At 40.6% G+C, this 26244-nt stretch overlaps 11 protein-coding genes across 11 annotated transcripts; 3 read left to right on the top strand and 8 right to left on the bottom strand.

Moving 5' to 3' along the window:
* Window position 1: 1 nt before the first annotated feature.
* BATDEDRAFT_85840 (uncharacterized protein) lies at window positions 2-3648 on the bottom strand (the record flags this gene model as incomplete). Its single annotated transcript, XM_006675981.1, has 9 exons — window positions 2-69; window positions 151-484; window positions 566-750; window positions 832-850; window positions 936-1184; window positions 1334-1423; window positions 1530-1696; window positions 1815-2279; window positions 2367-3648. The coding sequence occupies 9 exons, from the start codon at window positions 3646-3648 to the stop codon at window positions 2-4; spliced, it is 2859 nt and encodes a 952-aa protein (XP_006676044.1).
* A 1461-nt stretch (window positions 3649-5109) lies between these two features.
* On the top strand, window positions 5110-6669 carry BATDEDRAFT_36449 (uncharacterized protein). Its single transcript, XM_006675809.1, has one exon. The coding sequence runs from the start codon at window positions 5189-5191 to the stop codon at window positions 6089-6091; it is 903 nt and encodes a 300-aa protein (XP_006675872.1). The 5' UTR covers window positions 5110-5188; the 3' UTR covers window positions 6092-6669.
* On the bottom strand, window positions 6666-7188 carry BATDEDRAFT_36448 (uncharacterized protein). The gene has a single exon (XM_006675808.1). The coding sequence runs from the start codon at window positions 7173-7175 to the stop codon at window positions 6819-6821; it is 357 nt and encodes a 118-aa protein (XP_006675871.1). The 5' UTR covers window positions 7176-7188; the 3' UTR covers window positions 6666-6818.
* A 1347-nt stretch (window positions 7189-8535) lies between these two features.
* BATDEDRAFT_36447 (uncharacterized protein) lies at window positions 8536-9237 on the top strand. The gene has a single exon (XM_006675807.1). It carries the CDS (start codon window positions 8746-8748, stop codon window positions 8980-8982), a length of 237 nt encoding a protein of 78 aa, XP_006675870.1. The 5' UTR covers window positions 8536-8745; the 3' UTR covers window positions 8983-9237.
* Window positions 9238-9606: 369 nt separating this feature from the next.
* Window positions 9607-10759, bottom strand: BATDEDRAFT_85839 (uncharacterized protein; the record flags this gene model as incomplete). Its single annotated transcript, XM_006675980.1, has 2 exons — window positions 9607-9675; window positions 10046-10759. 2 exons carry the CDS (start codon window positions 10757-10759, stop codon window positions 9607-9609), a joined length of 783 nt encoding a protein of 260 aa, XP_006676043.1.
* A 928-nt stretch (window positions 10760-11687) lies between these two features.
* Window positions 11688-12074, bottom strand: BATDEDRAFT_21829 (uncharacterized protein; the record flags this gene model as incomplete). The annotated part of the gene is made up of 1 exon (XM_006675329.1): window positions 11688-12074. One exon carries the CDS (start codon window positions 12072-12074, stop codon window positions 11688-11690), a length of 387 nt encoding a protein of 128 aa, XP_006675392.1.
* A 537-nt stretch (window positions 12075-12611) lies between these two features.
* BATDEDRAFT_18429 (uncharacterized protein) lies at window positions 12612-13989 on the bottom strand. Its single transcript, XM_006675114.1, has 3 exons — window positions 13461-13989; window positions 13361-13393; window positions 12612-13268 (listed from the first exon to the last, which is right to left on the bottom strand). Exons 1-3 carry the CDS (start codon window positions 13935-13937, stop codon window positions 12711-12713), a joined length of 1068 nt encoding a protein of 355 aa, XP_006675177.1. The 5' UTR covers window positions 13938-13989; the 3' UTR covers window positions 12612-12710.
* A 430-nt stretch (window positions 13990-14419) lies between these two features.
* On the bottom strand, window positions 14420-15602 carry BATDEDRAFT_34089 (uncharacterized protein; the record flags this gene model as incomplete). The annotated part of the gene is made up of 3 exons (XM_006675684.1): window positions 14797-15602; window positions 14601-14728; window positions 14420-14530 (listed from the first exon to the last, which is right to left on the bottom strand). The coding sequence occupies exons 1-3, from the start codon at window positions 15539-15541 to the stop codon at window positions 14420-14422; spliced, it is 984 nt and encodes a 327-aa protein (XP_006675747.1). The 5' UTR covers window positions 15542-15602.
* Window positions 15603-17008: 1406 nt separating this feature from the next.
* On the bottom strand, window positions 17009-19945 carry BATDEDRAFT_18426 (glycine--tRNA ligase; the record flags this gene model as incomplete). Its single annotated transcript, XM_006675113.1, has 6 exons — window positions 17009-17597; window positions 17948-18036; window positions 18103-18380; window positions 18451-18928; window positions 19014-19527; window positions 19702-19945. The coding sequence occupies 6 exons, from the start codon at window positions 19943-19945 to the stop codon at window positions 17101-17103; spliced, it is 2100 nt and encodes a 699-aa protein (XP_006675176.1). The 3' UTR covers window positions 17009-17100.
* Window positions 19946-20834: 889 nt separating this feature from the next.
* BATDEDRAFT_21825 (uncharacterized protein) lies at window positions 20835-23037 on the bottom strand (the record flags this gene model as incomplete). The annotated part of the gene is made up of 7 exons (XM_006675328.1): window positions 20835-21313; window positions 21375-22008; window positions 22077-22255; window positions 22347-22377; window positions 22451-22553; window positions 22649-22750; window positions 22880-23037. 7 exons carry the CDS (start codon window positions 23035-23037, stop codon window positions 20835-20837), a joined length of 1686 nt encoding a protein of 561 aa, XP_006675391.1.
* Window positions 23038-23313: 276 nt separating this feature from the next.
* Window positions 23314-26213, top strand: BATDEDRAFT_21824 (uncharacterized protein; the record flags this gene model as incomplete). The annotated part of the gene is made up of 10 exons (XM_006675327.1): window positions 23314-23392; window positions 23460-23571; window positions 23911-23998; window positions 24078-24554; window positions 24616-24696; window positions 24815-24886; window positions 24963-25045; window positions 25124-25331; window positions 25421-25533; window positions 25610-26213. The coding sequence occupies 10 exons, from the start codon at window positions 23314-23316 to the stop codon at window positions 26211-26213; spliced, it is 1917 nt and encodes a 638-aa protein (XP_006675390.1).
* Between the last annotated feature and the right edge of the window lie 31 nt (window positions 26214-26244).

Here is a 26244-nt window from a genome sequence, read left to right as displayed (position 1 = left end):
TTTATTTAATTTGAGTTTCAAGATTGGTGTACATTTCCTTGGCAATACGAATGACTTCACTCGGTAGTCCTATGCACATTCATGAACCGCATCAAAGAAATGAGTAAACCGTTCGACTGCTTATTTTTAACCTAACCATTCTAAACTTACCAGCATGACTTGCCACTTCAATCCCGTGGCTCTGATTCATGATTCCTGGCTCGATGCGATATAAGCATATCAGACCATTGTCTTTATCCAATTGACATGTAGCATGGTACTCCCCGATACCAGTAATGTTCATCATATGGGTAAAGGTCGCCAACTCGTGGTAATGCGTAGCAAACAACCCACGGGATTGATTCACATTAGCCAAATGCTCAATGATTCCATAAGCAAGCGAAAGTCCGTCAAGCATAGATGTGCCTCTGCCCACCTCGTCCATGATGACTAAGCTACTAGGTGTGGCATTGGCGAGAATATAGGCTGTTTCTCGCATTTCTACCTAAACTCGGATAGTTATTTGGGTTGTCAAAAAATCAGATCGTGGTATGGTGCATACATTGTGCTGAACCATCTAATTTACCATAAATGTTGATTCATTGGCTGATAGATCGTCGGATGCACCAATGCGCGTATATATGCCGTCCACCACACCCAAAGTGGCCGAATCTGCGGGTACAAATCCTCCTGCTTGGGCAAGAATTGATAGGAGCGCACTAAGATTCATACCAAACATAAGAGGCATATTAGCCAAAATAGATGCTCGCACTAAAAACTCAGATCATTACGAGCAAAAGTAAACTATTGATACTACACAAAGTGAGACTTGCCATTGTCGCAAAAATGTACTTTTTCCACCCATATTTGGCTACCATCATAAAGGACAACAAAAATCAGTACACAGCGACCGCAAAACTCATTTCAAGACTTTTTTGATCACACAATGCATTTACCCCTGTAAGAATCCACATTCGCTGATCCTCAGACAAGTCAATATCATTCTTGATAAACATGCTTCCGCGCAGTTGTTGGAAATTTTCGACAACTGGATGTCGACTTCCAGTAATTTTATGGATAGGCTCGGTTACCATTTTTGGTCTCACGTATTCTTTTTCAATACTAAGTACTGCAAAGGATAGCGAAACGTCAATCTCACTGAGAATTCTTGAAAGTTCGATGAGTTCAGGTATAGATTGTTTGATCTGTATAAATGTATGAGCACAATAAATTAGCGTGTTGTCGTTGATTTGAGGTTTTAATGGTCAGTTGTGTTACAGTCGTTGTACAACCCATGAAAAACTATAGACCATTAAACACAATGACAGGTAAAAGCACAGAATAAAATACTGACCTGATTGCAAGCTTTTTCAAAAATATCTATTTCAAGCTTCAACATTTCATCGTCAAGTTCTTGCATTTGGTTAAGCAGATCTGTCCAGTGCTGTAGGTTACGCAAAGATACAAATGCTTAGTACCATTTTCTTATTGAATCCTTTGATACAGAATGACACGTTTTGCACACACAAGTGCACTATCATAGATACTACCTTGTTGTGAATACGCACTCCGCTGGCTAGGCGTTGCTCGTGCATCAAAGTTGAAGCCGGATCCATGTCGATAATATTGAGCAATTTAGGTCGTTTTTTTGAATTGATTTTTGGAAACTCGAGAGCTGCTCCATACCGATTATCAACTATAAAACTAAAATTTTCACCTAAACACAGCGATTGCAAAATACAATACAATAAAAAAGCGGTAAATAAAAGGAATGATCCATCTGCAATACTCTATCCATCAAGCGTAAAAAGTTTAAAAGCATCATCTAGATTTACCATAGACTTGCACAAGTTTGGTAAAAAGCTGTTGGCGCTTTTGATTCAACTCGGTTCGGTTTTCCCGTAGCGTGTCCAAATGTTTTGAAACACCTTTGGAAATAGATCCAAGAGTAATATTTCCATTGATTCCATCGTTCAACACTCCTTCCAGTTTATCATAGAGTGCTGAAAAGTCACTTATACTGTTTCCTAAATCAAACAAGACTGTTCCGTTGCATTTCTGTGGAATTTCCGAGGTAAGAATGTTGCGGATAGTGGCCGAGTTGCGCAGCGTATCTATTATATCACGAAAGTCTGTGAGACTGCCATTACCAAGAGATAGTCGTTGAAGATTTTTTTTGATGTCACAACATGTCTCGAGAGGCAAAGTGATGTCGTGAATCCAATGACTGGGCTGTTTTGTAAAAGCTTCAACAACATCGTGTATGTGATTGATTTCTTCAATATCCACCAATGGAGATGCTATCAAGACAGAGATTCCAAAAGCGACGAATGATTAGCCAAGAATACATGCAACGAAAACAGCATATGGAATATACGGCTACATACATAGACGAGATATCAATAGACGAGATCCAGCGTTTGTTTTTGTATAATTTACAGCCTGGAACAGACTTCCTCTGATGCCACCATCACGAATATTACGAAGGATTTCCAAAGATTTCAGAGTGACCTTGTCCAATTTCATCATTTGCTTTTTGTTTTGGCTAATAGGAAGACGAAATGCATGTTCCGCCAGCGGAAGATTGTGAGCAACATATTCCAACATTCCGGCAGCAGCTTGAGTTTGATAAGGGGAATAGCCTTTAAATACAGCCTCATCTGATCCGTCGTGATTTGCAAGACCAAGATCGCTTCGAAGAACAAGATTGCGAAATCTACCAATAGACTTGGGGTCAGTGAACAGCGAGTCGGGCTTGAATGTCAGATGAGCGGCTGATTTTAATGCAGGTATATAATTGATTGCAGATTGCATATGTTCTTGAACAAGAATTTCTCTAGGCTGAATGCGAGCCAGATCAGTTTCAAGAGATTGTAGATTTGATTGAGCGGTAAAGAACTCTCCAGTGGACACATCCATCCAGGCAAGACCGATCTTTGATTTTTGTAGAGAAGAGACGACGACAGGAGATACGATGCTCAACAAAAAAGAGTTTTCAGCAACGTCTGATGCCATATTGTCGTCAATCATGGTTCCAGGAGTGATGATGCGAGTGACTGCGCGAACAAAGGATTTTGAGGATATCGAATAGTCTTTACCAACTTGCTGAACCAAAGCGACTGTTTTGCCGTTATTGATCAGAGAAGTGACGTAGTCTTTGTAGCAGTGCATGGGAAATCCAGCCATTCTGACAGGATCTCTCTTGCCCTTCATTGTAGCAATCCGCAAACTCAACAATCCAGCAATCTCGTCTAAATACCCACCAATGTCGTAGATCTCGTAAAACGAACCCACTTGCACAAGCAATATATGTTCTGGATTGTGTTTTTGAAGATCTGATATTTCTTGCATGAGAGGAGTGAGAGTGGTTTCAGACTGGATCAGACTGATGGTGTCTTTTGCAGTCTGGAGTTGATCTTGATCCATGTTCTGGACAGTGACAAAGGATGAGCTTGGAGTGAACTTGGACCGAGTTCTCCTTCTTACTGGAGCGGAATGCGACTTATCCAGACTATTGTTTACAGTATTATTACAGACCAAAGAGTCATTGTCCAAAACACTGGCCATCACTGATGCAGATGACGAACGAGAAGCCTTTTTAGTGGCAGTCCGATGGGCAATAAAATGAAAAACAACAGTGCTACTAACAGTTGGAATGTTACTGATCATTAACCCATTATAGTGGGTGTTTACACTGATTCTTAATCGAGATCTGACAGCTGTCGAATATCGGATCATGTTAAGCCAATTGTTTCGAGTTGAGAAAAAACTTTATTGGAGATTTACGATTGCTACTAAGAAGCCAGCTGACACTTTAGTCAGATCCATCCATGAGTCTTGGCAGTAGGTTTTAATGCTGGTCGTATCGAAACATCCATAATTTTGACACCATGAATTCGGCTCATGTTGGTTTGAAAAGATACGCTAGCACAGAAAAATGTCATGATGCCCACATTGAATGTTGCATGACATGCTTGTGTCATTAGTTGTTCGGGACAGTTATTCGGCATAGTTGTTTGAGATAGTCGCTTACTGCTTGGTTAGTTATTTTACAATAGAATAATGTGCTCAACTCATTTTGTATCATCAGCTGAGCTTTAGATCTGCAATCAAGAACAATGTCTCATTACAGTGACATGTTTGAATAGCGGGTTGACTCGCGGGTTAAACTTGAATGCAAGTAGTGTCTTGCACTACCAGCCCTACTCGATCCATACCAAAGACATACCAACGTGAAAGACTATAACGAGTTCAGCCACCATACAGTGCTACTAATTGCCATCCAACAAGTATATTAAATGTGGTTCATAACAATCAATTATTGATTCAATGCATTGGCAACACAGCCGACTGTTGCTACTGCGTAACCAGTTGCTTGTTGTCTTGCTAGCATCTTGCCTCACTGGCTGTGCTCATCTAACTGTCTACCACCCATTCGCTAAGCCGAAACACCAAGCCATTCTCTGCCAGCACAGCCCAAGTGGAATCCTGAGAGAAAACTAGATACAAGAACTACTTTAAAACCCGGCATTTTTGGCGGAAAGCTGTCTCGAATTGGTTACTAACAGCTTGCGAAGCTGCTGTCAAAGTTTTGTATTGGTTCCGAGTGCTTGTCGCGTAAGATTGATAGATTGCAGTGTCGTTTTGGATTCAAAACAGTTCAAAGTTTGGCTTAAATTTGGTTAAACAAGTTTCTATTTTCTTGTCAATACTTGCTGTCAGGCCGATGAATTCAGGTGCTTCTATTCCGATAGAGGTTACGTTTTCACATAGTACTGTTTGTGAAACCTATCCATTAACACCCACAACTGTCGACTCGAAGGCGGATGCAGCATCCATATCCACTCCACTGCAATATCCCCGTATGGATTCCGGTGCCATTGTTACTCCTCACTCGTTCAATCCGACTACTGCTGTAGCCTCGTACTCTTCCAGTGCAGCACCGTCCATTTTACAGACTAAAACTGCACTTTTACCTCATTGCAACTCTCTTACGGCAGGACCTACGGCGCATCACTCTCGGAACCTGTATTCCAACCCAATACTACAGCAGCCTTACCAACAACTACAATCCCAACACCAGCATAAACCACAAAGACATGCAGAGATCATCTCATACCAGGCATCGGAGTTTGTAGCTTTTTCTGTTTACAAGTTGTGGCATCGACCTATAATTAAACGACGACTGACTGCACCATTGAAGCCTGCCATGGCTCGAGACATTCCTCAGCATGCTCTGGTGGTTGGCGGATCAGCTTGCACTACAGCAAGTGCAGCTCAGTCCGAGGCTGCACCTCATACTAATCACAGGACGCATAGCAATCCAACGCACTTTGGCTCTACAAGTGGAATGTATTCATATCAACACAGCCACTCCACCAACTCTTTGCCGCTTCAACCACTTTTGCCCTTGACTACACCTCAGAGTGTCTCGTGCACCACAGCCACTATGTCCCACGAATCTACCACGGCCTGCTCACCGCACTCTGTTTCGGCTCCGTTTAATTCGGTCGTCTGTCCGCAAGGCACCCGTCAATGGTATCCTGCCTTTTTTCAAGCCGTCCATACTGTTCTATCCAAATCTGGCTGCTCGCTTCCTCATATTCTCATTGCCCTGTTGTATGTGGCTCGACTGCGTCAACTTGTTCCTGCAAACATCACTGGCGAAGGCTCTGAATACAGAGTTTTTGTTTCTGCCCTTATCCTGGCCCAAAAATTTCATTCTGATGATCGCTACTCCAATAGAGCTTGGGCCGCCATTACCAAATTGCCACTTGTTGAAATCAACACCATGGAACGCGAGTTTTTGCTCAGTATTGGTAATCGCTTGCATGTACGCGATACTGACTACTCCAAATGGGAAGAGACCATCCGAGTCTTGGGTCAGGAGCATTCTGTTGCTCAGGCTGCTGCTCATCTACATCAGCTGGAATTTTCTCATCCTTCAAAATATCCACAAACTAATAATGGCCTGCTTGGAGTGAATAGATCCGCTTCCCATATGCAATATGACAACCCATTGGCGAATGAGGATGACTTGTTTGAGGCAGACTCTGTTTCTTCTCGAAGGGCTCACACTTTTCCACGTCACAGTCAGGGAAACTTGTCCTAATTTTGTTTATTCGATCCCTCAACCCTCCACTTTTTATTCAATACGTGGCTACCTCTTTAATGTCCCTTTTTATCTTACTTGCATATCTTGTTTATAATCCTTATAGATCTGTCTCCATATTTAAATCATTGCTGATTTGACTACAAACTGAAACCTGGCCGTTTTCCTATTCTTGTCTAAACCATCCAGCTTTAGCTATGGGTGTCAAAACCAATAGCTCAATCCATTCTATTTTTAGTCTAGTCAATGACAAATACATTTATGGGATCCACTTGTGTATAATTTATTTTATGGGGCAACCCTAATTTTTAGCTGTATTCACGCAAGCAAAACACTTGCAGTTACTTTTGCTGTGGAACAATGGTTAAACGTTTATTGCGCTTTCTTGTAGATTAACTGCTTATTCGATAGACGAGGTTCATCATATAATGCACACAGGATTCACCTATTGCTTAAACTGTAATTATTCCACTCTTGACATGGCCATTGTCGCACCATCGTTGTATTCATTCAACTATGGGGTTCAGCTGTTGTCAATGCAACTCAGCTCAAAGCGGATTATCTTGTCCAGTAAATTTGGTAGGAATTATCATGACTGCTGTTTATTACACCCTTATTTGGCGCTCCACGTTATGCAAATACGGCGGTAATTGAAGATTTGAAATATTGTTGCAACAAGCATTCATTAAGGGGGTCTGTAAGCATCTAATTCAAGCCAATAGAGATTTCAGATCGGCCGAGTTGGGAGTGATGTTGTATCCGAGATATAAGGAATGTCTGCACTATCTCTTACTGCGGGTTGATATTTAGATAGTCGTGGCATACTTGCTTGACGTTTCAACGTTCCTCGAGGCACACTCACAGCAGTGGGATCATGTCTGGTCCAACCCCGACGATCTAAATCCCGATCAAGCTGCCGATATGAATGGTTTCGAGCAGCGAGCATGGAATCTGATTGAGCATATCTCAACTGTCGCTGTTTCTTACTCTTTTCTTCACTCTCAACACCAACCAACCAACACAAGGTTTGATGCAGCCCGCCTGTAACCCGCCATGATACACGCATAAGCATCCATAATGTCATTCCACCTACTGCCATGACCCATGCAAACATGCATACAAATACAGTCGCAGGCCCTGCAATCATTACTTGCTTGTGAATGGTGTGAAGCCAAGCAAAACATGGCGGAAGCAAGTGAGACACCACACCTGCACCAATCAAAACCAGCCCAATGTGCTCAGTGTTGCAAAAAATGCGGTTCGTTTTGAGGGTTGTGTAGAGAGTATAGAGGGTTGAGCAGTGACATGACATGGCTGTGCCTGCCATGAGCGACACAATGGCAACTGCAAGCATGGTGATGTAGATACCCATGTAGCGAGCTGAAATCATTGGAATATAGCTGATGATGGGAATCGTGTACATGCATACCCAGATGAGTGTAGCAAACACAATAGTATAAAGTGACTGAGATGGCTTTGCAAAACAGACACGACTCAGAGAGAGCTCGGCATTGGATTTATGGCAAGGTATAGTTGAGTTGATTGAAGACGATGAATTAGAGGTATACAAGGCCGAACGGTTTTTTTGTTGGCTCGATTGTCGCAGTGACGAGGCTGCATGGTATGAATCTTGGTCGTGCAAAGCCTGCACTCGATCAGTTGAAATATTCCTGAAAAATGCATCTGTCGACTCGTCCGACACTTCAGAGCTCAAAGATGTTTGACTGGCTGATGATCCTGGCCGAGTCGGCACTCTGGCAGAAATCTCATCTTGAATGAGTAATTCATCAAGCCATTTGGAATGATCTTGAATGGATGCAGATTGAACTGGCAAGCCATTGGAAATTCTTTCAGCTGGCCGAGACAATGAATCCGTGCCAGATACAACACTAGACACTCTTTCATGAACGTATTTCACAGAATAGCTTGTGTAGCCAGCAAGCGGAGTAGTTGTTCCAGAACCACTGCGACCAGTTTGAGATCGAGACAGCGATTTGAATGCAGGATCAAATGTAGCACCCATGGACTCGGCAGAAGGAGGTAGAGCTGTCAGTGACATGGCAGAAATAGGCTGCATGCCATAGGCCATTGCAGAGTATGATTTTCCACTAAAGAGGCTGTTGCTCATTGATCCAGACGAAGCTAGCGACAGGGCTGGAGATGATTGCCGCAGCTGTTTTTTCACAGCGGGCAGTTTGTGATGATGGATAGACTCGCATGTAGCTCGAGGAAATGGACAGTCATCCTGTATTCTACTAAGTGCAGATGATGAGCTGTCATTGACAGTCTGGTTATTTTTATAGAGTAAAGTGCTAGTTGAATGTATAGATGATAGTTGCGGTGATATTGGAGGACGGCATGGAGGACACAGAGTAGCCAAGGATGCAGTGGATATAGCTACATATGGACCGTCTGGCTCATCACCTGAATAGTCTGCATCGTCTGAAAAGTCGTTGCTATTGTGTGTGTCTGATTCCAAATCATCCTCAGTACAAGTAAATGCAGTGTCACTCATTGTATTGGAAACATCAATTGCTTGATGGCAGTTGGGGTTAGGTACTTGATGCATTAGAGGAATATACAGCCGATAATTATGGTTGGCGGCAATTGAACAGCCCTTGTCAGTATTCAAGCATGAAGCAGCAAGGTTGGTGATGGATAGTAAAACAACTAGATATTGGTGCTCACAGTCTGAAACAGACAGTATAAGCAATGTCGAATCACTGGTTTATAGTGATACTCTTGTTCATGTCCACTCACTACCATTGTTACAAGTCACTTGTATCATACTGTCAATCTATTGGTCCATTAATTCAAATTATTTAATCCCACAATTGTTAACGCATAACTATGTCCCTATTCCACTGTTGCTGAAAATTTCCTTTAAATAGACCTGTTTGTCGCTATTTTTTCAACTCATACTTACCTGGCGCTCCGGTTGTGCGATCAACAAGGCGTGATCGGGTTGTCGGACCTCTTCCATTGCACAAACGTGGGAGGGACGGCGATCACAACGCCTTCGGGTGTTCGTGGGTGCATCATTTTTGAGGAGGGAGAATCCTGCGTTCGCGCGGTGTTTCTCCCGTAATCTAATCATTAATATAAGAAGAAACCTGTGACGACTAGAATAAAGCTGTTTTGTAACTTGTAACTTTGTGCTGTTGATGATGTTTGGTTATAAATAGTGGATGGTTGGTTTATTTGGTTATGCTCTTTTCTACATTGGTTGTGTTTTTTATTGTTGGATCAGGAATTGCCTGTGCCTTTCCTCAAACTGAGTTTCAAGAGCAAGAACCGCCGACTTCTCGTCGTAAGAATAAAGGTCTGAGACACACATTAAGAAGTCGTTGGAGCAGATTTCAAACTTCTTTTTTACAGAGAAGAATTCACTACTTGAATGACAAACGCAGAAGAAAGGAAAGGCGACTAGCAAGACATATGATGATTCTTCAAAATACGAATACTCAATAAATATATTTTAAATTAACAATCCTGTTTTGTTGCTATCAGTATTGTCAGTTGTGCAAGTCATTTTTAATCATGGACTGATTGTTTGGAACAGAGCTGTTGTAACATCCAAACGACTATATTAAACATGTTGAAAAACATCAAATGACAGTAAGTTGATCACCAAAATGGGTTTCTAGGTTGGCCAGATCAGATATCAACACACATGACTATTGTTGGTGTTGCATGTCAGCATCATCAATGTGTACAACTATGCAGTATAGAATCAACTGCATTGTATTGGGAATGCAAGTGTCAATGCACACTATGATACCAACCAAGACTGGAATGATCAGATACAATGCATGTACATACAATATCAAATGGTAATTGTATTATATTTTATTCAAACAAAAATACAACAGACTCGGTTGAAACCAGTCTAGATCAGCATTCAAATCAATTGGACGAGTTGTCACATTAGGATTGCTTAAAGAATGACATGACCTTAGTTTTAATCCTGGAAGAAGCTCTCTGTGGCCTGGGACAAGTTCCAGAACTTGTTGCTTCTTCATATGATGAGGATGGATTGGAATGTTGAGGATTTTGTGGTAAATCATCATACACTTTGGCAATCTGTTTCACAACAATTGGACTTGATAGTATATAACTCATACGCTCATTAATCAGGCATTTGTCCAGAATTTCTCCAAAAACTAATGCCACAAGTTCTTTTGCAATAAGATATAATTTCCAAGACAATTCAGCAATACCGTACTCAGATTCTGAAAGCTCTCTTGTAAGCCCAATGAGTTTGGAAGATTGGAATTCACAATCAAATCTGGCTTTCAAAAGTTTGTTGTTGTGATTTGAACCTTGCTTGCTTTTCCGATACTTTCTTTCGAAATCCTCGAGTATTTCCTCCAGCTCAGTTATAAGATCAATTTCAACACCATATCTGGTTTCTAACAAGGCATGTTTTCTCTTTGCTTCATCATGAGTTTGTTGGGTTTGAATGTAGCTTTTGAGCAAAGCTTTAGCTTTATTTGAAGGTGCAACAGAACTGGCCAAAGGACTAGAAGCAGCATCTGTAGTTGCGCTGGGAAGAACTGTTGAAGTGCTGTATTCGGTACTTGTAGTTGCAGTGGGAATAGTTGGGTTGGCAACAGTAACTGAACAAGTAAGCAGGATCGATGACAATATAGCGATTAAAAGTTTCATTTTACTGGTTTAACCAAGTTGTAGTGATTGACATTAATAGGTTGGGTTTAGATCGTATTTATATCGGTTATTGAATAGTATTAAAAGCATGTTCCTAGATGGCCGTTTTAAGGAACTCGTGTTGCTGTCAGGGTTGGTGTTGATGTATTGCTATCAATGTCAAGGTTTAAGGGATATCCCTTTATATGACAATCTGCAATCTTGATTAAACTACTACTTGAATATGCATTCAAATACTGTATGATTGAACAATTGTGTAGTTCCCTATCTTTTTTAGGGCAGAAAAGGGCTAGTGAGTACAAACAAAATAAGGCTATGAAACGGGCTGGTACTCAGTTATTGGACGATCACCAATATGTGTCTGGTATTCCATGCCTTCCAAATGTCAATTGATTGGCACAACTCAAACATATCGTGGCTTAGTAATACTTTCCACTCAACTCGACACGATCAATCATCACTGCGCACTGTCCAGTGATCCAATCAATCAATCGAGTCAATACAATACAGTCCATGATTCAACCACAATGTCACATTGATGATCAGTGACTTGCAACTGTTGTGTTGGTATTGCATGTTCTGTGCTATTATATCAATATCAATTGTCACTATATAGTTTATCAACCACACATCATGACCATATGCATACAATACACACCAGTTGAGTTGATCAGCATGTGTCAACTGGTCAATATCATCAAATCTGGTTATACACGCACTTGACATGTACATCTGGACAGTGATCATTGTGCAAACCATATATGACCAGTCATGTCAAATATCCAATCAAACACAATGATCAACAATACAGTAGTATGTTTGATATGATTGTATTGCATCAGTCGACTATATACGATCATTGAATGCATCAAGATTGGATATGATATAAAACAAGTTTATTTTGTAATAATTTAACACTGTTTTGTAATTAATTGTGCAGGTCATCAGCAGGAGCATCAACAGGTTGAGTTTCGCCAGGTACATTATCATCCGTAAAAGTGTATTTTGTTACGTCAAATGGTGCAAGGTCGGATGCATCAGTAAGGGTTTCTGTGGCATTATCTTTGGAATCATTGTCAGAATCAGTGCCAGCATCTTTGGAATCAGTGTCAGAATCAGCGTCACCATCTTGATCAACAGTATCAGCAGGGCTGTTGTCCCGTTTGCTAATCAAGGCCATAATTTCCGAGTCGGGAATATGCGCACGAATATAGAGAGCATGTTCACGCATCTCACGAGAGTATTGGGCAGGAATAGCAATGGCGTTTGCAGTAGCAGCAACGATAGAGACAAGAGCAAATATGGTGAATTTCATAATTGGGGTGTTTTTTGGGTATAAAATATATGGCAAAGGATGAAACGTTACAAGTTTATATCAAGACTACAAAAGAATGGTTGAATTAAAGAGCATCATGAAACCCTATTTATAGATTTGAGGCAAGGTTTTGAATTGAATACATTTACAGTAAGCCAAGCTAGATTTGACCGCGAATGATCCCAAAGCATCGGAGATTATACAAGACAAATGTAGCCATCTTGAGACTAAAAGACATTTCGGTACAAAGTGGCACTCGTCTGTCTTGCATTTATGCCATGTGCTGACTATTTTGCCGTTAAACCAGCAAGCCTGTCACATGTGCCAAACTCGGTAAACTCCGATCTAAATCAGCGGCACGTATATCTCAAAATGTCGTTGTGCCAACAACCAGTTACCTAATCTTGCCGCATCCTGATATTAGACTCGTGTCTAACCACGTTCTGTTACGCAAGTACAGCTATCAAAGCAATTGCCATATATTGCATTTTACAGATGCATCAGCCGCAACAGGTCATTGACAGAAATACATAGTATCATTCGCAATGTCTTTATTTAGTTCATATAATCGAAACTGTGTAGTTTTAGCACAGACCTAGCTCCACAAGGACCATGTTTGCAATACATCTATACAATTCAGCTTTGATCATGGTCTTCATCGCTAGTTTTTTTATCATACCCAGAATTTCCTGAACTATCAAAAAGTTCGAGCTCGTCAATGTCATCCGCCAACCTGTCAACATTATCCTCATCATTGACACCATTGAGTAATGGATCGAGTTGCCTCAAAACGGGTGCTTCCCGTTTTTCCAATCCGACCCACTCGACACCATTAAAAAAAGCATATGCCTGCACTTGAGTCAGACCAGGTCGATCTTTGGGAACTATTTTTAAAATGTCTTTTATAAGACTTGCAGAATCAGCATCTATCTCATCTGGAATCATGTACTTGAGTTGAATGATGCATTGAAAAGTTTGGTACTCGTTGCTTCCACGAAAAGGGGGTTGGCCAACCAAGAGCTGGTACATGATGCATCCAATCGCCCAAACATCCGATGCATGAGATGCTTCACGGTCATTGAGAAGTTCAGGCGAGCAATATTCTGCAGTACCAACAAAAGATGCACGACGAGATGGCTCTGAAGACGGTGTTGTAGACGAGTCTAAAATCTTGGCTGTACCGAAATCTGCAATCTAGACCATAGTAAGTCGATTGAGTTGTAATGTATAAACAAATCAACACACTCGACCAATAAACAAATCAATACAAAAATAAACTCAAATACCTTGATATGTTTGGACTTGCTCAAAAGGATATTCTATTCACAAACCATCAAGATTAATTAAATTGATCATTTACATCAAAACAAAGCATGTCCAACTCACTTCTGGTTTTAGATCTCGATGAATCACTCCATTGTCATGTAAAAACTTGACCCCACACACCACCTCAGCCATATAGAACCTTGCCGAGTCCATCTCAAATCTTCCAACCTGCTTCAAGTAACCAAGTAAATCGCCATGTGCAGCCAATTCCAATACAAAATACAGTGAATGGTCGTCTTGAAATGTGTAAAATAGCTTAATGACAAAGGGATGATGGATACGGTTAAGAACATCTCGTTCTACTGTAACATATTTGGTCTTCTTCTCTCGAACAATGTGTCGCTTGTCAAGCATCTTGACTGCAAAATGACGACCAGTGGAGATTTCAGTTGCTGAGAGGACAGTAGAGTAAGAGCCCTCACCAAGGATAGATCCGAATTTGAAATCATACGTTTGACGCTTGCGAGGCAGACTAGGCGACTGCTGAGCTTGAACAGGCTGAGGAGATGCAGATGGATCATGTACAGGTGTTTCCATCGTTGCCTTTATAGATGACTCTGAGGGAGAAGGCAGCGGCTCTGATGACTCTGTAGATTTCATTTCAGATGAAATAGCAGACACATTTGCATGGCCATTCTCTAAAGTTGAATTGACTAAACGAACCATTCTATCCAAGTTGTTTTTGTATGCAAGTAGCAGTGGTTGCTTTAATCAATTGGAAGTAGAATAAAGGGTTTACAGTCCAGATATCCAGCAATCACACTGAAATGCAGATGCTGGATGCGAATTGAGCAATAGACCAAAAGTGCACTCAATACAGTTGCTAGCGATGATATCGGTTCTAACAAGTGTCGGAGAATTATGTCAGAATGAAAACACAGCAGCCAATTCACACAACCAGCCATCCGCTGCGTTGTAGTCAATCTATGAGTTGCAAGCTGTCAAGGACAATCTAATAGTTTATTGCTTGATAACACCTGGAACAGCAGGTGTGCGTGAACTTGGCTGTCCTGGCTGGTTTACTTGGGTGCATGAGTGCCATGCTCTTGCATCCATGCTCGCTTGGGCTCTTCTTTACCAAACCCTTCCGAGTAATTGCCTTTAAGAGCAAATAGCTGCTTGAAATGAGGCTACAGAACAGTATTTTCACCATATTAAGCATCAGTATCGGATTCATGATGAATTCTTTAAACCTTTTACCTTGCAGTAGTAAACACCGCCCATCGAGGCCAAGTTGCCCATCTTAAGCTGTCCCTTGCAGTGAGCACATTTGAAGCATGTACGATGGAACATGTGTGTATCTACAGTGACTTGCTCCATAGCATACACTAACGATTCAGATTACAAATCTTGGTGAGTTTCTTACCAAAAAACTAGATTGCTATAAATAACTTACCAGTTTTGCTACAGGCTTGGCATTTGTTGGTGGATGCAGCAGTCTGATTATACTTTGCAGCAACGTGTTCATTTGATCCACGAGTAGCACTGTTTGGACTGCCTCCAGGTTGCACATTCTTTTGTTTTGGCTGTAAAGATCCTTGACTGTTTGATCCAATCGATAGAGGCTGGAGAGTGGCTGCGATCGTATCTGCACCTGTGCTGTGATGAGCACTGATATCCAACTGTGAAGTATGATGGGAATGGGTAACCGACTCTCTGTTTCCAGAAACGATGGGCTTGCAAGGATAAGGTGCTGAACGAGCATTTTGACTTAGGCGAGGTCGATCCCTGTGTCCAAGACTTTCACGACGGCTAGTCCCACTCAATGCATGTGTGGATGTATTGAATCGAGCAGATGTAGCAGCAGGCAATGGATTCGGTCCTGATGCAGCCTTGTATTGCGCAATACGATCACGAACACTTTGAAATCCAGGAATGCTTTGAGATTGCTGCAACGATGCAGAAGCTGCATGGTAAGATGGGGTTAAAGGGATCGATTGCGTGGTTGAAGTCATTGAGCTACCATTGATTGAAGCAGATTCTCCCTCTTGCATCATAGTGATATCAGGGACATCTGTTGCTGCAGCTGTACGAGGAACGTATTGGTTCATGTTTTGATTGGCTTGTATACCGTCTTGATTGGCATTGCTCACAAACGCCTCTAGGCGGTCTTCAAGTCGTTGATTGTCTAGCTCAGTCATTTTACCGATTGTTGGGTGGGTATCAAAAGTCTTGAAAACAATTGAATAAACTCGAATTAAACTTGCGAAACAATGCAAAAACAATCCGCAAGAAAGGACTAGACTTGAATGATTGATTATATATAATATTCTCGCACCCAAATCCACAGTAATGTCGTGGATTTGGATGCGCCAACTTCAATTCGCGTCTAGATAATATCCATGTGGCACTTGTCCTATTCAATCTGAACAATTAATGGAATGATGAGCACATGCTCGCCACTCATTTCAGTTGCAAGTAGTATATAAAGAACACCGAACGATACTACTTTCTCGACCAATATTTACTGCTGAATTTATTGAAAGGTTGTCAACATCATGATTGGCTTTGGCAGGCAGTCTTGGTTAAACATTTGAAGACTGTATATTAGTTGGCTTGGAACTAATCATGGTGGATCATCTGTGCTTGAATCATACTTGGCAACACCAGGTATCATTCAAATAATTTAATTGATGTTGGAACCATTACAATCTAGTGAGAAAAAGCACGCTTGTTCGCAACAAAATCAATTCGCCAACGCCAATGGAACCACATACCATGCGCCATATATCTAAGCAAAAAACCACAATGAGCATGCCCTACATTTTGATCATCTAGAACAAAGTAAAACAAGACTTGTTCCAAGATGTAATAAGGCACAGGTTCCAAATCAACGTCTCGAATAAAGAAGTCTTTAATTGCATAGATGACTGCTGGAACCAATGAATGGAAATCCATGAAACTTTTTCGAGGCAATTTTAAAAATGAAAAAGTAAAGATTGTTTGCCAGTTAAGAACATCAGTAGTGGGACTTCTAATTGAATGATCGTGAGTGATGAGATTTATACTTTATCAACAACATTTCTGTCTTGCATACATGCAAGCAGCAACTACGCATCATTAAAACACGGATTGCACAAGTCAATACATTATGATGGCATATAAAGTATAACAGGACGAAAGTGATGACCAAAGCTTATCATAATTCAGACAAACAGTAGCAGTTGTAACAGTGGTATAAACTATTCCATAAGAAAAAAGATAAGAAGGGGAAATAAAGAGCATTTTGAACTTTTTGGCAATTCTTGGATACGCTTGTCAAATGGTTGATCTCTCCGTCTTGCTATCAAATCCAACCACTAGTTCTGAATCAGATTGAGGATTCACGAGATTATATTCAAGTCAACGAGAGTTTCATTCTTTTGGAACAACTCATTCAGCTTGGTGTATTGGATCCTAGATTCTGGATGTCATACGTCTCTTGAATAACGTCGTCAAATCTGTCAGAATATTTACATTGTTCCTCGCATGTATTCCGTATGCTGTCCAACAGCAACTTGTCTAATACTGGCAAAAAATACTCGACAACTCTTGATGCATTCCAACAGCGAATCAGTAAAAAAACCGGTATCGCACGGTGCACCTTATACGCTACTATTGCATTATTTATGTCTTGCCAAAAGCAGTTTTATTCTTGCATCTGTGCATATGCTGACAGTAATCCAGCTCATGAAAACATCAAATTGTCAAATGCATCTGTTTATGCAGACAATTCTTGAGCAACAAAGGCTGGGTGTTTAGCCATCACATCTTCCCATGTGATTCTCCCCTCTACTAAATTATGTACAATCTCCACAATAATGGGTATGGTCGAACGAATCTGCTTGATTGTGTCACGCTCACGAAGTGTAACCGTCTTGTCTTGAACAGTCTGGAAATCAATTGTGATGGCAAACGGCGTACCGAGCTCGTCATTTCGTGCATATCTGCGACCAATAGAGCTGGTGGAATCATCCACCTTATTGGCAACACCACTGCGACGAAGACTGGCAACAATCTCCTTGATAAATGGAGAAAATTCGGCATTGTTGCTGATGGGTGCTACCAGTGCCTTGATAGGTGCTACTGAGGCAGGGAACTTGAATACTGCGCGTTGTTCATCACTTTCCCGGACATAGTAAGAGTGCTCTAAAAGAGCATACAAAATACGTCCGATTCCAAACGAGGGCTCAATAACATTGGGGGTATATTCCCTCACTGTATCAGTCATGATCACAAAGGGTATTTAACCAGCAAAAACATGCATTAGTTTAAATGCATACACGATTCAACAATAATGCAGGTTTAAAACAATGATAATAAAGAAGCATGCAGGCTGTGACCAATAGAGTCTGTTGGTTTAAAGTTTTGAATTAAAATCCAAAGTCAACAGTCTCTGTATTGGGTCGTGGAGCAGCCCATGAGAAGACTACTGTTGCACACTTATGACTCATGCCTGTTCAATAACTTGCTATTGTGCAAGTGACGAGCCACAATAAGCCTCGCCATGAAGAGGGATCTAAGGAGTGTGCGTATAATACAATGCAAGCAAAAAATAAAACACTCACCGCTGATCTTGATAGTTTTTTGAACCACAGAAATCATGTCGGCAGTGACCTTGTATTGCTTGCCATCCGTTCCAGTGACCTGCACAAAGCTAAGACAAATAAAAATGAGACACTGATATCAATTCATCTGCATTGCAATGTATAGAATGGCTCACCTGTTGGCCTTCAATTGTGCATCAATCTCTGCCAGTTTTACTTGATCCCATTCACTACTGCTGCCCACAACCAAGGCATCAAAGTAGCCTTGTACAGCCTTTGCATCCTTCTTAAAAGCAGGCCCAAACTTTGACTTGTTGATCTCCAGTATCAGAGCATCGCGTATAATTGGCTCTGGAAGTGTGTCGCGAGCTACCAGTTTTTCGCCAGTCTTTTTAGAATGCGCTGTCAAATCAAACGCAGATCTATCCGCACATCCAACAGACTCAATCCACCCCTAATAATAATAAAGTTTATATGAATATCCATCCACATGTACAATCAAACTTTTTCAGATTGGTGCTTACGTAGCTACTCTTGATTTCAGCATCCCAGCAATCGCATGCATAATGAGCCATCTCGTTGGCAAGATGCTGACGAAAACGAATACGTGCAGGATCAATGCCAATGCGTACCAAAAAGAGATAGATTCTTGCAACAAAATAGCCAAGCGTTTGATTGTTTACAATTCCCTGGTCAACAGCGGTGCCAATCTTCATCTTGGAGGCACCCGATGCAGCCAACTGTGCTTTGGAAGAGTACATCATCATCTCAACGTCACGAACTTCGTCAAATCGAGGGTGATCTTTTTGATCAGGATGAACAAAATGCTCAATTTCCGCCATAGTAAATTCTCGAACACGAAGAAGCCCTTGACGAGGAGAAATCTCGTTACGGAATGATTTTCCAATAGATGCAGAGGCAAATGGCATCTGATCATTGTTGAATTCAAGTAGTTTCTTGAAATTCAAAAAGTGGCCTTGAGCTGTTTCAGGTCTCATAAAACTAATGGACAAGTAGAAGACATGATGCAATATGAATCAATATATGAAATCCATCACCATTTATATGAAAAAGCCAAATACCATACCCTTTAAATTGACCAGTGGGACCGATCTGTGTGTCAAACATAAGGTTGAAAAGCACAGGATCTGTGACGGGATTGTCAGTCTCGGGAGCACGAATATCCAAATCTCTAATCAGCTTGGTAAGATCATCGCCCTGGAAATTATCCAGAGTTTCAAGAACAAGCTCATAATGATCACGAACAGTTCGCTCCAACACAACAGCTTTGGACTTGGCCTTTTTGGCATCAGAAAGAGCACCACCCATACGCAGCTGACGATCGTCGTCTAAACGCCGAGTCAAAACTTGTTTGACCAGGTGATCAGCACGAAAGATGTCGCCAGTCTTTGTATCTTTTACCATTGCATCAGAGAAACGATCCACATGACCAGATGTCTTGAGCACAGACTCTGGAGTCAAATTAGTGCATTCAAGTTCTAGCATGTCCTCTTCAAGAACAAAGTGCTGGCGCCATAGTGAGAGAATATTGTTTTGAAGAGCAGATCCTGGGGGACCATAGTCAAACAAGCCTGCGATGCCTGATAATGATAAAAGTATAGTAAAAATGAGCAAGCGCAATGGAATTTTGCAAGACACAGTGGATAATATAGCATCATGCTCAACCAAATATCCAATAAAAACAGCAGACAATCAAACCAAATGGAAAAGCCCAATTCTCAACAGATCAAATGAAGGCATGGGTAAATACATACCTCCATATATCTGGAACGATGGAGCAATAAAAAAACGTTTGGCCAAGAGCGACTCCAATGCAGCTCTATCGAAATGATCAGAACGACTAGCGGCAGTCTTGAGCCTCTTTGCAGCTTCAGCCTTGAGTGCCAAAAGAGCATCGATCTCAGGCTGGACTTCAGTTTTTGTAGCCTTGCGAGCCTTGAAGGCTTTAACGACATCAGCCTGACGAGCAAGAGCAGCCTCGACAGCATTATCATCCATCTTTTCCAACTGATCAACAGTCAAGGCAGTGGTAGCAACAGAGTCTGTCATACTGTCCAATTCAAGTAATAATAATAAAAGATCAGTCACAGACTGCAATCAAAAAAAAAGAAAGAAAACTTTCAAGGAATCCTGGCAAAACAAGTGAATAGCCGTTGCTTGAGACACTGCTGGCATTGCCATTCATGTCTAGTCTTGAATCAACAAGGAATCACACATACGTAAGCAGACTAAGGAAGCGTTGCTGGACAGACTGTCGATCTAGTCTCGCACTGCACAGAGCATGTCTGGTTGCCAAGTGCTTTATAGACTGATCACTCCATCTACCAGCACCAGTATAAACCCTTCGCATCCATTGCTGCAGTGATCTAGAAATCATAACTTGATCACAGCTGTATTCACATAAAATCGACTACTTTTCTGTATTTATCTTGCTTTAGAATAAAAAAGGATTAAATATTCGTTGTTTTCTACTACAAATTGGCATTCTCGATAATCTTCATACAAAATCAAACTGGTTTTATATGAAACTGTCTTTTTTGATACCATGATCAGATTCACTTTAATTCATCGAGTTTGAGAATTCAGTTTCTGGAATGCGATTAAACATGATAATCACCACGATAAAAACCAGAAACTAAACAGTTTGTGACAATCTTGTTCAGTAAATTCATCTACAGAACTGGTCATGTATTATATTCAACTTCCTTACAGAGTGTTTCATTTTACGTGAATACAATTGTAAAGACTATGATTAACCTACTATAACTAGATAAAATAGTTGTGTTGTTCATTTAAAAGTGCAAGTGCACGGATTATAGCCATGGCTGTATAAAACCCTGCAAGATGAAACTACAAAGATCGTTAATCGAATCTAGAGTCAAGCTTTTTATTGATCATCAGGCATAATAACTAGAGGACTGGTAATAGGTATAATTTCAACCACTCGACCTTGGTCTAGTGATTTGAGAATCTCTTCCTCTTCTTTGTGTGTTATATCTTGTATAACGATGTCGCCTAAATTGCTTTTTACAGTCCGAGTTGGAGGTGTTTGTAGCTGGCTTTTTACAGATTTACGAATCTGATAGTTTCTGATCATTTCCAACACTGCATCGTCATCCATGTCTTCTTCATCATCAGTGCCGTCTATTTTTTTTAGGTCATCAAAAACTTGGTCAGTTTTTTCTAAAGTCAGTTTGGGCTCGCTCTGTGTTCTGCTTCGTTGACGCATTTCAGAGAGAAGTAGTTTGTCCATATACGACATTCCTTCTGAACCAGTAGTTGGTCTATTTGGTGTTTTTAACTGGGTTTTAACCTGCAAAACTCGCTCTTCGATTGTTAGTTTTTTTACGGGAGCAGTAGATGTGCCTGCATGAATTATATTAGCATATTGATATATTTGGATCAAATTCCAAAGCTCGATGCGTACCTTTAGGCGTCGAGAGTTCAGTATTCGTAGCATCAATATTTTTTGAAATCATTGGCTGATTGTGTGACGATAAGGCATGAGCTGGATCTTTTTGTTTCCCCTCATTTCTCCATTCTAGTAATGCATTCAAAAATGCAGTTTGATTGGCTTCTTCGTCATATTCACCGTCAAATAAACTTGAGCCTCCCATATATGATTGCGCTTCCAATTTAGTGATGGATTGGTCTGACTGGATGCCAGACATTAGATCATGATTCGAATCATCCAAAACGTAATCAGTATACTCATGAGTCTCATTCATCTCTTCTTTAAATGAAACGTGTCGTTGACTTGTGGCCAAATTGATTCCAGTGTGTGGTTGAGTGTCATTGACTGAAGATGCCGAGGTAGAAATGTCTGAATGTTGTAGATTTTGATTGATATAAGTAGGTGGAATATATTGACGACGAGGACGAGTGTTATGGGTTGTGTCCGCCCATCCGTCACATAATAGATCATTGGGAAGTGATACAAGTGGGGTTGATGCATCAGAGTCGCGTAGCTTTATATCGTCAAGTCGAGATTCAAGCTTTTGCATAGTATCAGCCTGATTCGTTGATGTATCCGATTGTTGTATAATGTTGTCCACTTTCCACTACAGAGATTGGTACGAGCATGATTGTCAATAATAACTTTACACCTATCAAAAACCATATATATTACCAGACGTTGTGGAGTACGACGACCACCAGTAGGTTTTTGTGGTCGATCCGATTGAGGAGGAACTGGTATTGGGCTTGAACTCATCGAACAGTTTTGCTTCAGATGCATAGTTTGCTCAACTCCCATAATAGATGGTTGATGACGATGAATTTGATCAAGCGCTTTTCGCTTTTCGTCCGCTATATACAATACATATCAACTATTTTTGTATGTTTTCAAATGAATTGGCAACCAGGCAATATAATTGAGCAATAGTTTAAGCTAGCGTACCTTCCTGAGCTACTCCAGAAAACCTTTTTGCCTATTTGAAATGCCATAAAATGTATGAGTTGTTTATACTTGGTAATGAAACACATGATGATTTTTTATATTACCTTGATTGCAGCATTTTTCTTGACAAGAACATCACTAGCATATTGGGTGAGTGAACCTCGAGTGGTATCTCCACCTGACCAAAGTGACTCACGATTTGCTGGTCTACCAACCCAAATCCACCCATAAAACTAATTTTAAATACTATATTGGCGCAACGCATACTCATTTATGGAATGCAGATGTGTTATTAGACATACATGGCTCGTTTGGCTTTTTGGCGACTGATACTTTCACGAAACTCACGCAAACGCTCCTCCATCCGCTGGTTATCCATTTCAAGCTTTTCTATCTCAGACATTCTAGTAGTTAATCCAATAAACAAGTGTTGTTGAAATTCAATATAGTATTGGTGCATGGATATATTTTTATGAAATCCTAATGCAAGTTTGCACAAGTCTACACTTGTGAATAGAATGTCCAACACTTACGCCTTCTTTTTTGTAGCCGATAATGACTTCAAGCTTGGCTGTTTAAGACTTGAAGTATTGTCTTTACTGAGGTTTTCAGCATTGGAAATAGACATATTAGGCACTGCCGAGCGATCCAGATACGATGGCTTTCCTACTAGAATTGGTTTATGTTGCATTTCGTGTTTTGAATCGAGTGAAAGATTAAGTTTAATATTGGCGAGACTACATGATAAATAGTGAGCCATTGTTGGTTTGATCCTAGAGTCATCAAGGATGTGATGACTGCTTTTTGCAAGGTTTCAGTCTTTATCAGAAAAATGGCAATCGAACAATCGCCAGAACAGTTGCTGTTGGAGGATTGTGTTCACTACAGGCTATACAGATCACCAAAACCCAACAATCCGTCTCACAATCAACATTCTGATCTTAATAAAGATGACTGCATACAGGTCATGGCTGCTGCTATACAACTCATTGGCGACTACATTTGGCACAAGGAGTCGTTTCGGTTATCATTTACAAATGAAAATGGTTTGTCGAGTTACAGGATTCAGGCTGGCCACTTTATTGTCTTCAGCACTAACTCATTTGTGAATAGGCATTTCATCCTTGAGTGGGTCAACTCGGTTTGGAGATGCATTAGAGGACGAGTGGTTCATAGTTTATGTGCTTTACAAAATCACTTTGGAGTTTCCAGACCTGATTGTTAGGTGAGTTTGTTTCTATTCCCAGTTTGATATTTGGAATTCTACAATCTATTTGTCATTGTATATTTACAGTCGTATTCATATACTATGGATCATTTTTGTACTTGCAATCACTTTGCTTTGAAATAATGGTCAATTATGCATTCTTGATAGAAATTGTTGTTTCAAGCATTCTCGATTATTTTTCCAAACTATCCTCTTGTCCAGTTTTGACAATCATACATTGTACAGAGTGTTTTGATGTTGCTAGGTTCCTGTTTGGTGTCCTAAAATCACATACATTCACGCTCTAGTTCAAGAATAGAGTTGTAAAAATTAATCTAACCACTATTAAATTTGCAGTGTGCATGATACAGATGGAGACTTTCTGTTGATTGAGGCCGCTGATAGTTTGCCAGATTGGCTTGATCCAAGTACAAGTGAGAACAGGGTAAATACTATTGAGCTGCATTTCAAACTCGACAATAAGGTGATAGATTTGTCATTACTAACCTTGATTAATCCTAAAGGTGTTTATTCACAGGGGAAAATTGCATATTATTCCAATTGATTTTGCTTCAGAAAAAAAACGTCTGGCATTACAGAAAGCCATTGCATTAGTTTCAGACTTGTCTATACCAACAGTCGCCTCTGCATCTATCCAAGCTGCAATCGAGTCTCGAATTGGTATTTTTCCAGCGGGTATAAGTACTCAAAAGCACAGATCCAATGTTCAAGTTCCACTTAAAGTAGCTCAACTGCTGATTCAAAATCCACAATTAATTTCAAGCGCAGTGAATGCGTTTATAACTCGCGATCCCATCTCAATGCGACCATGTCAAACTATGTCGGTGTTTGATCCTGCTACAGCTGTTGAAATGACGGCTACTTTTACCAAAATAATGTACTCTCAGTTAATGTGCCAGCGGTTTTATCCACCTAGCAAGTTTCGACTGCCTCTACAATCTTCAAGTGAGTTTCCCGCTTACGAGTTGGGCATGAAGCTGGTAAGTCATTGTTTGTTGAGAAATGGGTGTAATATACTGATCTAATTATGATTGGTTGTAGACATGCGGATTCGAGATTTTGTATAACAGTTCGTATCTTCAGTCCACATCATCAAAAGTTCTTGGCACACAGACAATAGATGTAAGCAATGATTTGTACACGCAGCTCCAAACGTATCCCAATTGCCAGAATACTAATATACGCCTTTATAAACTTTATTTATCTGATGCACAAATGATACCTGAATTGTTTCTTCAAGTCATACGACTTTACTAGCGACCCAGACTGGAGAAAGTTTAATGAAAAGTTGACTGCGGGGTTCTACTTCAAAGTAGGTAGCAGTTTAGTTTATGCACTTTTATTTCATATATATAAACTACTTTTTATTTATTGATTTCAAACTGTAGAATCAAGTTCAAGGATCAAAATTGTATACTAGTTTGGAGAGGTTAGCTAAGCAGCAATACTTGGACTCGAAGATTTCTAGCACGTATGTTTTTAAATGGATTTGCTGTTTCATAATGTGATTCTACAAAGTATAGGCAAGCTAATTGAGTGTCGTATTTAGGGACATGTCGATCGAAAATGCCTATGACCAAATGTGTCATATTTTAGAAGTCCTTCCCAAAATATCTGAAAGTGACATTCCACGCGGCGTAGTGGATTCTGATGCATGGATGCATCTTGATCCTGTAGCTATTGACAAGGATCTAGCCAATCGTATTGACAAAATGTCTTCCAAGCTTGCAGAGATGGATGAACATGGCGATGCTATGGTACACTATGCTTGAAACAACTGTCCTGTAATACTACCAAATGTTTGAGTTTGAGCTGACTGTTGTGAATTGGTGATACATTTCACTAGTCGGAGCTCAGTGATCGTGACGTTGCCGAACTTGAACAGTTCAAGTCTGTGTTTAAAGGATTCGACTCATTTGTAAACAAAGAGAGCGGGTTAGAAGGTGCCGAGTTTCCAAAGTAAGTTTTGATTTCACTTTCTACCTAATCTAGTCTACCAGGTTACCATTTGCTGGACTAAAATGCATTTTTTAAGTGATATTGACAGCAAAGATGAGTGGATCAAGGACATTGACAGTTCTGAAAATGAAAGCGATTCAAACAGTGATCAAGGTGTTCAGCTGGATTCAAAAAAGTTTATGAGTTCTATCATGAAGATTCTTGGTACAAACGACTCTGTATTGTCTGCAGATATGCCGATACAGTCATCATCTCAAGACACCAACTTGAGCATAGTTCAAGGAAATAGTAACAGACACAATGCGTTTGATACAAGACAGCAGGCGGATAGCGATGATGAGGACGATTTTGTTGAGCCAGACTATGATGCAGAACTGCGTGCCTATATGGATTCAATGGATCGTGAACTGTTTGCAAGTAAACTTGGAGCCGACTTTGAGCGTGAACAAGTATTAACTACTCGTGAAAATCATCCATCTACATCCAAGACTACAGACGATTTCATTGGGGATGATGACAATGAAATGGAGAATGAGTTTAGACCAGTGGATTTGGATGTCAATCTGCTAAAAAATGTGTTCGAGTCGTTTGCCTCTCAACAAGGTTTGGCTGGACCAGCATCCAACATTATGATGTCAATGGGGTTGAATCTCCCTCGTCGTGACGAGCATAGCGACTAGGCTTAAGCCACATCTGTTTTATCGATAGCCA

Source organism: Batrachochytrium dendrobatidis, assembly GCF_000203795.2.
Source record: "Batrachochytrium dendrobatidis JAM81 unplaced genomic scaffold BATDEscaffold_1, whole genome shotgun sequence".
NCBI lineage: Eukaryota > Fungi > Chytridiomycota > Chytridiomycetes > Rhizophydiales > Batrachochytrium > Batrachochytrium dendrobatidis.
The sequence above is the reverse complement of the archived record's forward strand: the minus strand, read 5'-3'. Positions and strand labels throughout refer to the sequence as shown.